The 15237-nt window shown below is 37.6% G+C and overlaps 2 protein-coding genes across 4 annotated transcripts in view; one reads left to right on the top strand and one right to left on the bottom strand.

Moving 5' to 3' along the window:
- Positions 1 to 4032, bottom strand: part of RECQL (RecQ like helicase) — a 46091-nt gene extending 42059 nt beyond the window's left edge. For 2 of the 3 annotated variants that reach the window (XR_014845301.1, XM_085024717.1), the window contains exon 1: positions 518 to 4032. Coding sequence is in view for 1 of the 3 variants with exons in the window: in XM_085024717.1 (XP_084880843.1) it covers positions 518 to 878 (361 nt within the window). In the remaining 2 variants the exon portion in view is untranslated. 3 annotated transcript variants of the gene reach the window in all.
- GOLT1B (golgi transport 1B) lies at positions 748 to 14584 on the top strand. The gene is made up of 5 exons (NM_001243500.1): positions 748 to 901; positions 7004 to 7095; positions 8723 to 8901; positions 10163 to 10244; positions 12082 to 14584. The coding sequence occupies exons 1-5, from the start codon at positions 877 to 879 to the stop codon at positions 12118 to 12120; spliced, it is 417 nt and encodes a 138-aa protein (NP_001230429.1). The 5' UTR covers positions 748 to 876; the 3' UTR covers positions 12121 to 14584.
- Positions 14585 to 15237: the final 653 nt, after the last annotated feature.

The raw sequence follows: 15237 nt of genomic DNA, 5'->3' as shown, positions 1-15237 counted from the left end.
CATCCTCAGGGACTCAAGTCAGTCATGCACGCTGGACATCAGGTACTACAGGCTAAATCACACATACGCATCATCCCTCTCCCCGCCACTGTATTTAGACGCAGTAACAATTTAATAATACCCTCCCCTAGGCGTCTCCAGTGGCGCTTCCCAATAAATGGTGGTTGCAAAAAAAAAAAAAAAACCGTGGGTGACCAAGCCTCCAGTATGGAAAAGGCTAAAGATGCCCGAGCTGGGGAGGGGTCGGCAGCGGAACGTTCCCCTAAAGGCCGGAGTTCCATTAGAGCTGGGCGATGATGGAGAGTTCCATTAGAGGGGAAAGGGCACCCGTTTCGCCCTGCCAATGTAGTAGTGGAAGGAAGTGGCCCGGCCTCATGTCAAGCTAGAAAAAGAAATATTAGCTCTTTCAAAGCGGAAACAGGAGCTACCCCACAACCTCTCCCCAAGGCGTTAAGGAACACCCACGCCTCCCCGGTCTCCGACCCCAGGAAGCCCCACACTAAGATCCGTTACCCACCACTTTCAGCTGCGGTCCAATAAAAACTTCCCGCCACCAGGCTTTCCTTTCTCTCCAGCCGGGAGCATCCGCCCTTCCGGGTCGGTTTTTTCAGCCAATTGCAAGCAACACCCCTCTCTAATTGGTCGAGGGATGTGATCACCAGGTGCATCACTGAACAAGACAATTTATTATTGGTCGATCTTGGGAGCGGTTTTAGCCAATGGAAAGCAGCCTTGAAGCTGGGGTGGAGGCGGCTGCGTGTTTCCGGAAGACGTGGCGGCTCTTGCCTGGGCTGCTTCCCGGCTTCTTTTCTCCGACTCCGCTTCACACCCTGGCCGCCCCGAGGTGCTATCGCCGCCGCCCTCACCGCTGCAGCCATGATCTCCTTAACGGACACCCAGAGTAAGCAACTGCCCCGGAACCCCCGCCTCGAGCCCCTCACACCCCTTGCTCAGGCTGAGTGTCGCCCTCCCGCCCCCCCGCCCGCCGGTGTTAATGAATGAAGCTACGCGACTGGGGCGGCGGCCTGGAGACTGAGCTAGGACTGCGGGCAGCTGGAGAGCTGCCTGGAGGCGCCGAGGGTTGCACTTATACTGGTGAACCTGGCCTGGGCCGGAGAGTCAGTGGAGTCTGGGGAGATGCCCGCGCTGGGAGGGGGAGCTTTTGGCGAGCGTCAGTCTCGCGCCAGGGTCGCGCCGCACTTACTCCCAGGGAGATGGGCGCTTTGTTCCCGCGGACGGCCGCGAGAGAAAGTTTGATGCGTGGTGCCCGCGGCCCATTCTTGAAGACACTTCTGCACATGACACACGTGGGGTCTTCTACAAGTTACTGCTGGTTGTTTGGGAGGCCGTGTTTTAAATGTCACCTATGGTAGGCTCTTTCTGAAAATGTGCTTACGCTTAAATATTTTGAGTATTTGCCTTGTGCCACCACTGGAAGCCGCCTTTTAAAAATCTTGTAAAATGACTTCACTTTTCTACCGGCTGATGTCTCCCCGGTAGTAAACTTTGTGATTAGTTAAACGATTTCTTTCATTAATATTGTATATTGTTTTGTGGCATGTTTTATTATTTCAGCATCTCTTTCTACCGGCCACAGAGTTCTCCAGGCCTATTTTATATCTAGGATTACACTGTTTTTTCTTTTTTCTTTTTTTATCTAGAAGAGTTAGACTTTTCTAACCTGTGTATCTTAATAATTTTGCATTTACATATCTGCCAACCCTGTGTTTCCTATCTTTTAATGGTCGTGAGGAGCTTTTTATCTCACTTTGTTTTATCTGCCACGCCTTTTTTTCTTATTCTGTATAACTTGAATTATAAAGATTTTAAGAATTAAACGGTCCATTGAAATAGCAATAGAATTTCATTTAAAAATGCTCTGTTTTAAAGTGGAGTTGGTAAGGTTTGGATTCAAGTTATGGCTAACTTGAACTTCATGCATCTTCTAGTATCTCCTGCACAAGGTGCCTCCCCAATCACTCTCCCTCACTTTCTCAGGTTGGACTGAGTCTGCACCTTGGATGCCCATTTTGGTCTACCTGTTCTGATCAGAGAAAATACAAGTATAGTACTTTTTTGTTTGTGAGGGGTTCTTTTTTTGGGGGGTGTGATTCTTTTTTAATTACTGTTAAAATAAAACTAGCAGTCATATAAAATTGTTTAAAAGCATCTTATTTCAGTTTACCATGTGCTTTAATATAAATCATTGTCCTTAATTCTTATAAAAGCCCTATAAGGCAAAGAATAATGTCTCTTATAAATTAAAGGAAGCTCAAAAGAAATTCAGTGTATAATCATACATGACAGAAACAAGAGTTGATTCTAGGTATGCCGGCTCAAAAACCTTTGTTCTTTTCACCATACCCTACTAGCATCTAAGAAGACTTGATAAACTTTATTTAAAATCTATCTTAGAATGATGAAATTCTTTCATAGCAAAAATTGTTGGAACAGTAAGTACTTATCCTGTAGAAACTATGCATTGATTTTTTTGAGAGAGCTTATGTAGGATAGTCGCAACCTATTTTTATTTATGATGCACAGTGCTCTGTTCCTCTCAGTTAAAACCAGAATTTAAAGCTGCTCAAGGGCAGTTCCCATTGTGGCTCAGCAGAAATTAATCTGACTAGCATCCATGAGATCGAATGTTTGATCCCTGGCCTCGCTCAGTGGGTTAAGGATCTGGCACGTTGCAGTGAGCAGTGGTGTAGGTTGCAGATGTGGCTCAGATCCCACGTTGCTGTGGCCGTGGCACAGGCCTGCAGCTACAGCGCCAATTAGACCCCTCGTCCAGGAACCTCCATATACCACAAGCGTGGCCCTAAAAAGACAAAAAAATAAAGTCCAAGGAATTTAGTAGAACTGTATACATAATTTGATAGAATGCATTTCTAATTCTACTAATTACTCAGAAGATGTACTTAATCTCTGTATAGTTTTCCTAACAGCTAATTCTCCTGAGTCTATGATTATTACATGAATTAAAATATGAATTACTTATCCTGTGCATAGGAATTCTCTTCTATTTTTTTATTTTATAATTTTTTAAATTAAAGTATAGTTGATTGGAGTTCCCATCATGGTGCAGCGGAAACGAATAAGACTAGGAACCATGAAGTTGTGGGTTCAATCCCTGGCCTCGCTCATTAGGTTAAGGATCTGGCATTGCCGTGAGCTGTGGTGTAGGTCTTAGACGTGGCTCAGATCTGGCATTGCTGTGACTGTGGCATAGGTGGACAGCAACAGCTCTGATTAGACCCCTAGCCTGGGAACCTCCTTATGTGCAAATGTGGCCCTAAAAAAAAAAGACCAAAAAAAAAAAAAAAAAAAAACATAAGAAATAGAAAAGAATAAATAATATAGTTGATTGACAATGTTGTGCCAATTTCTGCTGTACAGCAAAGTGACACAGTCATATATATACATTTTTTTCCTTTTCTTAGGGATTCTTTTCTATTGAAGTCTTATAGGAACAAGTGCCAGATGTACATCCTTCCAAAAACTAGAACAAGGGGGTTGGGTTGGAATATGGCAGGATAGGAAGCATTCTCCTCACTTCATTTACTTGGTGAGAAAGATGAAATTATACTCTTTGGTGCTCATTTGCCAAATGTTTTTTTGATAAGACAGTGGATTAGAACAGAAAATGATTAGGGAACCGAAAGCTATTTGGATGATTTCAAGTAGTGTTTGTATGTGTGTGTTTAGCTGTAGAAATTGGCCATCATTCACATGATTTGCTAAGATTATTCTGGGTTCCTGACTCTGGGAGAGGATGAGGAGTATTAATCAGAGTGAATAGCAGTTCATGATTGTTTTAAGGGACTCTATAATAGCACTCCCCACCCCACCTCACCCCCCAAAAAACTCTCCAGATTTATTGAGGAGGATGGAGTGGAGTAGTTCCTGTGCTGCCTCTAAATCTTTACTTCATTATGTCACATTGCCTGAAATTCTACCATGATATTCAGTTGAATTCTTTATTCAGACATTTTCTCTTTTTGAAAGGGTATAGTAAAAAAAAAAAAAAAAAAAAAACAGTCTGCCTTAAAATGTCTTAAGTAAGATATCAAAATGCTAATAATGACTGTCACTGGATTAAGAATATCCCGCCTCAAGAAACTTCTACAGTTAGCTTTTGGTTTTAGATAATTTTGTTGTATTAGATTGCTTTTATCAGATTGTTCTTTTAAAAATGTCCTGCATGCACATGCATGCACACATACGGGCAAGGGGAATGGAAGTTTGATAGTGCACCAAGAGGAGGATAAGTTTATATTACTGAGTATGATTCTGGTGGTGAGGTGGCAGCTCTAACTAGGGCTTTAATATACAGAGGGCTTATAAGTATACAGGCATAGGGAAGAGCAGAATTCTGGAGGGGAGCCAGTGAAGGCCAGTTTGAGACTTTTGACCCATTCGGATCAGGGATTGTTTGGGAATAACATGCTAGTGTCAGCTACAAACAAAATGTTACAGGCAACCCTTTCTTGCTGGACTACATTGGATAAAGTAAGTAGGAATATTTTGGTTCCCATGTTATCCTTGTCAGCTTTGGAGCCTGAAGACTGGATTTTGAATTCTAGCCTGATTCCACACCACCACCACCACCACACACACACACACACACACACACACAAACACACACACTTGCTGATTCCATGATCAAGGGTAAATTACTAATCTCTCTGAGTCTTTAGTTGCCCACATGAAACATGGGGCCAGTACTACTTTTTCCCTCACAGTTTTGTTAAAGGAATTATGATGAATTTGTATAAGTGTTTTGTTAAATGTAAAACCATATACAGACATTGACCTTTTTCACTGCAGTCCATTTTTAATCGTTCTCCCAACATCTACTTAGTCATGTTAGTAACAAGCTACTTAGGTTAAACTTGAATCACCTAAATTGCCCAGAAGTTCAGCATACTCCAGATGCCCTTGAGTTTCATTTAACCAAATCGTATTTAACCTGCGGGGAAAAAAAAATCCTCTGGGCAGCCGTGTGTCATGATGGTTAAGCACACCGACTTTGGATTTGAATAGACCTGAATTCCAGCACTTCACCACAAGTGTGGCTTTAGACAAATTAGGTCAATTCTCTCAACCTTTGTTTTCTCCATCTATAAAGTGATGTACTGGTACCTACCTTGCCATAGCATTGGGAAAATTATGTTCTGTAAGGTATGTAAAGCCCCTCATAATGGCCAGTTCATGGTAAATTCTCAATATGAAGTAGCTGAATTGCCATATAAGTTTCTTTATGAGGAACAAACATCTCAAAATGTTTATGTAATCATTAGGACAGTTTGTGAAAAGATAGAAGTGAGTCATATTTAAATAAGTCAGCTGCCAATGATTGGGTCCTAACTACCAAATAATTATTCAATGGAATTTGACTTGCTCTAGGAAATTATGTGACGTCAACATTTATTTTGGTAAAGTCTGTTAAGGCATTTAGGTGTGAAAGTAAGAGCCTGCAGTTTTCATAGGAATTTATGTCTGGAATACACTTAGCAGTGTAGTTTTGGACAGGGGCCTGAACTCTTTTAGACTAACTTTTGGAGGAAATGGTAGCTGGAAGGGAAGGCAGAAGTTACTGTAAGTTGAGGAGGTGAAGGATGTCAAAAAAAGGCATGTGATATAAATTTTCAGCTCGTCAGAACATTTAGCATGGCTTGAATTTTTAAGTAGCCATGATCTTCATTTTAGCTTTCTAGAGCTGTGGCAAAAAAAGTTAAGTAGCAGATCCAAAATCACAATTGTGTATTTAAAGTTGTGTTTTCGAAAACTTGGTAGTTTCTTCTCTCATTGTTTTATGCAGATAGTGCTGCTAGGTAAAGTAAGAACTGATGACTGTTTCCTCAAAACAAAACAAAATGATCAAGGAAGTAATTCAGTGGATTGTGCTTTATAACATTAACAAAACAGTACAATTGTAATCTTAGAAAGTTAAGACGTTTCAGACTTAAAGGTAAGTCTAGAGAGCATTACTACAATAGAATTATTAGTTTGATACAAAGGATGAATACAGGATTAAACGCTTATACTTTCTCCATCACTTTATACTCACTACCTAGAACAGTTCCTGGCATCTAGAAGTTGACTGACAGTTCTTTGTTTCTGAATGAAAAAGTGAAAATCCAGAATATTTATATTAGGTCACTGTTTGAAATATTAGAGAGGTGAGTTTAGGATTCTTAGACTAAATATGAGAATGGATTCATAGCTGAGATAAATATGTAGATGCTAAATCCATAATAAGTCATCAAGAAGTTCAAGGTGATGCCTAACCCTCTGAAAATTGACTTTTGAGGCGACAGCCACTTGATCCTCAAAATCTCTGCTCTTGCCATTGTGAGAATCAGTGTGTAATCAAGCGAAGTGTATTTTGCTGACCTCCAGTAGCATTTCTAGTGGGTTAAGGAAGGAATTCATTTTAAGAGGAGAGAGAAGGAACTGCAGATATTGTGCATATGAATACTAGTTGTGGACTATGAAAGGAGACAAAGAGCAAAATAAACCCATATACTATGTCTAATGCCAGGAGGAGTCTAGGGAGGGAAAAAATATACAACCAAAGGTTTAGAATCCTGATTTATCTCTCTCTATTATGGGTATGTTTGTGAGAAATGTGCTCTCTCTCTCTTATAAGGCTTAGAAATTCCCATTCATATTTTAAATTTGGGATGGGAGTTCCCTTGTGGCACAGCAGGTTAAGGATCCAGCATTGTCATGGCAGCAGCTGGGGTCACTGCTGTGGCTTGGATTCAACCATGCCTTGGGCATGGCCAAAAAAATTGGGGTGAGGGGGTGATTTGCTGATGTTAATTTGTTGTCGTAGATCTTAATGAATGTCATTATAAAGTTAACCTGCAGTGTTGTGGTCCTGTTTCCTTATATCAGACAAAAAAGAAGCTGAAATTTTTTTTTAGTTAGTTTAAAGAGAACTTAATGTAACTTTAATTTTTCTCTGCCTTTAACCATATAACTTATATTGCAGAAATTGGAATGGGATTAACAGGATTTGGAGTGTTTTTCCTGTTCTTTGGAATGATTCTCTTTTTTGACAAAGCACTACTGGCTATTGGAAATGTGAGTTTTTCAATATATATTTTAACTAAATTCATAAGGAAATTGTAACTACAAATGAATTATTGACTGCTGTTAAGCTGGGGGGTGGGAGTTCCTGTTGTGGCTCAGTGGTAATGGATCCAGCTAGTATCCATAAGGACGGGGGTTTCAATCCCTGGCCTTGCTCAGTGGGTTAGGGATCTGACATTGCCGTGAGCTGTGGTATAGGTCGCAGACGTGGCTTGGATCCCAAGTTCCTGTGGGTGTGTTGTAGGATGGTGTAGGCCAGCTCCAATTCAACCCCTAACCTGGGAACTTCCATATGCCACACACGCAGCCCTAAAAAGCAAAAACAAACAAACAGAAAAAAAAAACGGGTAGAAATAATTCACTACTCATGTGAAGAGTCTCGTCACACATTCTCTGTTTCCATCAGGAATGAAAGCTGTCAGCTTTCTGTTTAAATAAAAGGTAAACATTTAGTGCAGTTTTCTAATTCCATAACTGTTCTGTCAAGTATTTGGTATGTGGTTTACAATAGATTAAATCAAGACTCCCTTTAAATAGGCATTCAAAATAGATGACTTGATAGCCCCATATCTTGGTAAATTTGTTAAATATGTTTTGACTTTAAACAGCTGAGATTTAACATTTGCTTCAATAGCATAAAATGAACAGATTTTTTTTTTAAAAAATATGTCTCTATTAGTAATTGACCTGCTAAGAAAGATGTATATATTGTTTATTTGGAATGTGTAATCTGTTGTCGGCTTGTGAAGGCTGTGTAAGAGTTCTAGAAATAGATGATAACCCTTCTAAAAGGGCAGTGAAGTTACTGAATAACGAGTAAATATCTTTGAATATTTTATAGTAACATTGGGCTTTTAACTGTATGTTGGAAAATACAAAGGATAACAGAGTTGTTCAAAATCTGTGTTTTAATAAATAATAATATAAACAGCATTGGTATCTCAGAATGTGAAGCTTACTGTTAGGCTTAATTTAAAAAAATGAAGAAAGGCAAATATATGGGAATAAAACCTTGGAAAACTCAAGCTTATCCATTATCTGAAAACATACAAAATATAAGACTATTTGAGAACACATGGCTGTATTTTATTTTTGGAATTAATAAAGCTACCAGATTCCTGGAACTAATAAAGCTAGGGTCTTCTTGCTGGCTTTGCATGGTTTCTACTATCATCTGGGCCATGTCAGTTTTTCTTCCATCCATAGGAACTCCTACGCCCCCGATAAAGTTTTCAGAACCAGCAGTGCCTTCGGTTGACATATTTCTAGGCACCTTCCCTCTTTAGCCTTGCTGCTCATCTTGGTGCTTAACTAAGCCATCACCATCTAGCTAAACCCGAGGAAACCACTGCAGATGCAGACGCCTGTGGGTAATACCTAATCTTGCTTTTTCTTTTCTTCATATAATCAAGATAGAAGAGGACTGAAAAGAATGGAAAACAGCTGCAGCTTTAACATGGTTCTGCCTCTTGCTGTGCATTGTAGTTTTCTCTGGCCATTTGCCCACATTAAAAGCCACATGTCCTACTTTTTAATTAGATTTAGCTTTAACCTTACTTTTTAAATGTATGCAGTGTGTTTAACTATTTTTTCTATGTTGCGTTTCTTTCTCTTCTAGGTTTTATTTGTGGCTGGCTTGGCTTTTGTAATTGGTTTAGAAAGAACATTCAGATTCTTCTTCCAAAAACATAAAATGAAAGCTACAGGATTTTTCCTGGGTGGTGTATTTGTAGTCCTTATCGGTTGGCCTTTGATAGGCATGATCTTCGAAATTTATGGATTCTTTCTCTTATTCCGGTAAGGCAACCACTTTATTTTATTTTTTGTCTTTCAATAAACCATTGTGTCGAATAACAGAGACCCAAATATGTTTATCAGTTGTAGATGATTGCTTATGTAAGGGTATAAACATGTCTCCTACAGTATTTTCAATGTAATAGAATTCATTTTGTTGGCATTTTAAGCCACTCTCTTTATGTGTGCTATTTTTATCAGCTAAACAGTGATAGAAAAATACATAGGTCCAGCATTTGGGGGGGGCACACCCACAGCATGTGGAAGTTCCCAGGCTAGAGATCAAACCCCCACCACTGCAACAGCCCGAGCTGGATCCTTAACTGGCTACACCACAGAAGAACTCCAGTCCAGCATTTTAATACATAGACCCTGACACTGCACAGTTACTGCCACTTGATGACACTTCCTTTAGTGCATATAGTTATTAGAAAATTGAGTTGTTTGTTTTTTTTCCTCTTCCAGCCACCCCGAAGCATATGGAGTTCCTGGGCCAGGGATCAGATCCAAGCCACAGTTGTGACTTAAGCCACAGCTCTGGCAGTGCCAGATCCTTAACCCCAGGCTCCCAAGATGCTGTCGATCTCATTGTGCCACAGCAGGAACTCCAATATACTTAAGATTTCTTTTCTTTTTCTTTTTTTTTTTTTTTGCCATACCCATGGCACATGGAAGTTCCTAGGGCAGAGATCAAACCTGCGCCATGGCAGTGACCTGAGTCACAGAAGTGACAACACCGGACCCTTAACCCACTGAGCCACCAGGGAACTCCTTAGAAAATTTTGGAACAAATACATTGTGAGAGGTTTTGATGAGTTAATATTTTACAAATGCTACTTCCCAAGTAAATAAAAGCATGCAATGTGAGAAGATAACTTTTAAGTAAGTCAGTTTAATTATTTATTCAAGAAAGGTATATCATTTGTCTTCTAACCTGCCAAGTGCCATATTGCCCCCAGGAGACATAAAAATGAATTAAGTGCTGAATCTGCTTTAGAGAATCTCTCGTTTCTAATCTGGGACATAAACTGGAAAGATACCAGTGGGAAATAATTGTAATGCCATTATAGATGTACCTACAGATTGCTATAGAAACACAATTAAGGAAGGGATCAAATCCAGGGAGAAGTAAGAAGTTTTAATTGAATTCGGACATCTCTAAAACATTCAAAATTTTAAAAGAATTCTTTAGTTTTACATGGCTAATGGTCAGTTTTGGTAATAGAGAATGTGTTCCTTCTAAGAATTTTTTTCCCTCTCCCAGGGGCTTCTTTCCTGTGGTTGTTGGCTTTATTAGAAGAGTGCCAGTCCTTGGATCACTCTTGAATTTACCTGGAATTAGATCAGTAAGTAATCATAGATTTGGCAATATATTTTTTTAAACCATCAGAATAAATGCTCATTGATGCTCTCTTAGGAAATTGAAGAGTTGATACATAATTGGTAAGTTTTTTATTATGAGATAAATGGTTGCATCCCATAAATCACGGTTACCATGAATATTAGAGAAAGTAATCATTGCCAAACCTATAAAAACTGAAATTTGGCTTCGCTGTATCCATTTTTAATATTGTTCTCTATTATTTTCATGCAACTTGGATTGGTATGCTATGCCACCTTCCTCTTTGAGAGTTCAAGACACTTTTCAGTTCAAAAAAAAAAAAGACGCTTTTCAGTTAATTTTTTTATGATCTCTAATTTTAGAAGCAGCAATATAAAAGAACACCATTATTTCTTACAAATATTCCCTCTCATGTACTATATCACCAAATGAGGTGCATTCAAGCAGTTAAATAGAGCATTGTGATACTGGGAGTCAGATGCTAAAATTTTGTTCCCAACTCTGTCCATAGTTAGAACAGTCTTGTCAAATCTTTTTCTCCCGGGTGGGTCATTAGCCTCTTACAGTTGTTTACAGGTATGTGTCGATATTTCTAGAGAGATAGTCCATAGCATGTATTGAATTCTCAAAAAGCTAAAGGATGGCTTACCCACTAAGAATAGGTACCACTATAAGCCTAATCTCATTTCCATTGTGAAATCAGTTTTAGAGTCAGAAACTTGGAGCCCAGATAACCTACATATTTGAAGTTACCTTGGGAGAGAGAGTGTTGCACTTTCTCTCCACCTAAATTTACCTTAAAATTCTAATGAATCTTTGTTTTGAGAGCAGCTTTTAGTTTCAGTGTGACAGTCATCTATTTGTGATACTATAAAGTATTGGCACCTAGGCTTATAGGGGTATATCCTGATCTCATTTGCATTAATCTCCAAACTCATGCAGTAGTCAATGTTGTGTATACCTAGAATATCAATTATGTTTCCTAATAATATTACTTCTTTATAATAAATGTTTTAAGTAAAAGTATGAATAGTGACATGAAAGAAAGGGTTGTTGGTTGCTAGATTTTTAAAGTATTATGGCCACTTGGGTTATGTAACTTTTAATATCTCCACTACTTACTTTGTTTCAACATTTGTTTGCATCACCATCGGGAATGCTGAAGAAAGCCCAATTGCTTTATATTTGGGGTGGAGTAACCAAAGTAAATAACCACTTGCATTAATGTGTGTTAAAACTTATGTTCCGTAATTATCAATTTATGCTTGCATCATTAAGTCTATTTTTAATGCCATTGCCACTTTCAGTCTGAAGTCCAGAATACACATTTAAAGTATTTTTAGTCAATAGCTGTTGTTAATTATTGAACTTAATGGAGTTAAATCTGTTTGTTCAAAGACTACATAGGCCCAGAAGAGATCCACAATAATGGTCAGTTGAAATATCTTATTGGGGTCATTAATGCATGAATGGCTGACATTTAGCTTTTTATTGTGGTTTTTTTTTTTTTTTTTTGGTTTTTTGTTGTTGTTGTTGTTAAGTTAGCACTGTTAACTTCATTTTATCCACTTTTTTTATTCATTGTGTTGCATTTCTCACGTTGCACCCTTAAAGTCATGTGTATAACATATCATGCAAAAACAACTTACAGAAAACAAAAATTTTACCACACATTTAGTTGTCAAAGGATGGTGGTGAGTAGTATTGGATTAATCATTGTCAGTCATACCTTGAATTTCCACAACTCTTAGAAAGCTGGGTTTTTTAATCAACATTTAAAGTATTGATATGTTTTATAATACTCTAGGCTTTCTTTTAATTATCTGTTTTTCTTCTTGCAGTTTGTAGATAAAGTCGGAGAAAGCAACAATATGGTATAACAACAAGTGAATTGAAGACTCATTTAAAATATTGTATTATTTATAAAAATCTTTTGAAGAATATTCAGCACAAAATTAAATTACATGAAATAGCTTGTTATGTTCTTTACAGACGTTTAAAACGTATAGCCTACAAAGTACCAACAGCAGTTAGCAAAGAAGCAGTGAACACAGGCTTCTAATCAAGTGATCTAAGAAGTCAGCAAGCAAACCGAAGGAGACGAAATCTGTGTTACAATGCATATGGAAACTCCTGAAGGCGATTTTTATTGTTTTTCCACAATGTGCGAAACACAGCCATCCTTAGAGAACTGTAGCGCGTGTTTCTTTTCTTTTTATTTTGAAGATGCAAGAGCACCTGTAGGTATGTGCTTTTTAGAAATGTGCACTGCAACGGCAGAAATATTTCCAGTTGCACTGTGTCTCTGAAGGTGATGCATGAGTTAGATTGGATTATGTCATTTTAATATATTAAAACCAGGAAAACCCAGTGTCAATGTATGAATCACTTTTTTTATTATTATTATTTTTGGTAAATAATATGGTTAAAATAAACCTTTTTTGGTTCCTTTGAATCTTAATCTTTTAAAGCCAGATGAAAATCTGAACTAGATATTCTTTGTTGGAAGATGCAAAGGTCATTCTTTACTAGCTTGTAGTTTCTAAGTTGTAGCTGACTCAGCACTTTTTCGTTCAGCACCACACTTTTGAAATCCTCATACTTCTTGGGACTCTCACCTGAGCAACTGTATTTTTCATAACATGTTAGCATTTAACAAAAAGCATTCTTGCCCAAGAAAGAGTCTGTTACTTAGCTTGTTTCATTGAATAGTCTTTTATTTAAGATAATAAGTAATGCAAACCAAGTGGATTTTTCCATGTCATGATACAGTTCTCTTATTTTTTAAATTTTTTTTAGCAATGGTTTATTTTGCTTTTTATAAATTAACTGCTTTTTATAAATCTAACTACTGGCGATGTTTAAGGTGTAATGTGTTCAAAGGCTAAACTTATACTGTTTTTTAAAAGCTATTCACATAAGCCAAGTTTTCCCTTATTGTCATCTTTTTCACAACTTAAAAATGAAATGCATAATATGTACTTCATATGATCACTCTTCATCCTGAGTTCATGGAGAGAATATCTGAGTTCACATGCTACAGTTATTTTATTCAATTAAACTGGCTATAGTCCTGAAAAAACATGACACTACAAAAATGATGTGTTGTTTTCTCTACTATTGCTGCTTGACAGGCAGTAGGAAACGGTGGTTTCTTCTTTAGTAGTTTTCCAAAGTGGCACCCTTTTGGTAGATGTAGGAAGACATTTCAACAGCCATTGTACTGTTTGTTTTACCACTAATGATTGTATTATTTACTCTTTTTTTAATGCATAAAATCAGAGTTGAAATTTGTGATTTTTATTTACAAACGTGTCTATAAAATATATTACAGCCTATGTGATTTTTAGTTAAATCTCTTGATGCACAGAGAAGCCCTAGCCTTGCTCATCTAAAGAAGGAAAGACTTGGTGTTTATTAGTGTAATGGTTCAGTCTTGTGGATTACTGTCTCTTTGGTACTGGCATTTGACTTACAACATAATCTGTGAAAATAGATGATATGGACAAAATGAGACTCCTACCTCAATAGTTCATGGAATAATAAGAAACCTAGTGCTGTGTCTAATGTTCTTCAAAGAAGTAATATCCTCATTTGGAGAGTGTCAGATAAATACATACTTGGGGGACTGACTTATACAAGTTGCCCTGTAGGACTCTGTTATACGTATTTTTGACTGACCCAGATTATTATTACAGTGGCTAGATAATTCTACCTTTTTAGAGCAAGAACAGTATCTGTTAATATAAGGAACATCTATATTATTTAACTCCTTTGTAGACATGAATTTCTATCAAAATATTCTTTGCACTGTAATGGAGCTCTCTTTTTCAACAATCATATTTCAGAAAGCATTATTAGAAGGACATAGAGGATGTGATCATCTCCCAATCTTTAGTAAGACTGAGAGGCTTGGAGCAGTTTTCAGTTTTAAATGAGTCCATAGTTTATCTCAAATGTGAGTTTGGGACTGCTTGGCAGCATTGGGACTGAACCATTGATGAGGCTTTATTTTTAAACATAGTCATCTTTGGACAGAAAGCCCTGTCCATCATGTTTCTTCCTTTCCAAAGTTAGTCTTCTGTCTTTGTGACAAAATACTTTGATTATTGCTATAAAGATGGAGGAAAAGCTCTACTACTACTTAGCCTTAAGTGTTTCTGGCATTGTTCAAATGTATTTTCTGTAACAGAAACCTATTTGGAATGTTTTTCTTTTCCCCTTACAAATTGTAATTCCTGAAATACTGCTGCTTTAAAAAGTCTCACAGATTATATGATCTAACAATTGAATATTGTAAATACACTTGTCTTACCTCTCAATAAAAGGGTACTTTTATATTAATTGCTGGTTGTCTTAGCTTGGGCCACTATAACAAAATTCTACAAAGTGTCTTAAACAACAGCTGTTTACTTCTCATAGTTCTGGATGCCAGGAAATTCAAAATGAAGGTGCTGATAAATTCAGTTCCTAGGAAGGTCTCTCTTGGCTTAAAGAATGGCTGGTTGCCTTCCCACTGTGTCCTCACACACAGGGAGAGAAGGAGCTCTCTTTTAAAAGGGCACTAATCCTGTCATGGGAAACTCCATCTTAGTAACCTCATCTAAACCTAATATCCTCCCAAAGGCCCCACCCCCAAATACCATCATATGAATTTGAGGGGACATAGTCAATCCATAACAATGGTCAGATATATTTTTATTAATTCTAAATTCTAGAATTTTTATAAATTCTAGAAATTTAGCATTGCATAATAACCCACCTTATGATTTTTAAAATTAGCCTTATATGTAATTTCCTTTTTTATAAATGATCACATCTTTCATTTCCAAATTGTTTAAATGTAATAAATAGAAATAGACTATGTTTAAAAAACGAGCAATGGATTTAGAATTAGTGGAGAAATGCTTGACTTTTTTTTCAGCATGGAAGGAATATATAACACGGAAGTCTTTGTGACTTAAAATCACTTAACATCTGCAATGTTTTGATATTAA

This window comes from Sus scrofa, chromosome 5 (genome assembly GCF_054392235.1).
Source record: "Sus scrofa isolate SSC_HxYL_T2T_F1_AM1 chromosome 5, Sscrofa_HxYL_maternal_Yorkshire_Landrace_v2.0, whole genome shotgun sequence".
Taxonomy (NCBI): domain Eukaryota; kingdom Metazoa; phylum Chordata; class Mammalia; order Artiodactyla; family Suidae; genus Sus; species Sus scrofa.
Note: the sequence above shows the minus strand (reverse complement) of the source record. Positions and strands in the feature narration are given on the sequence as shown.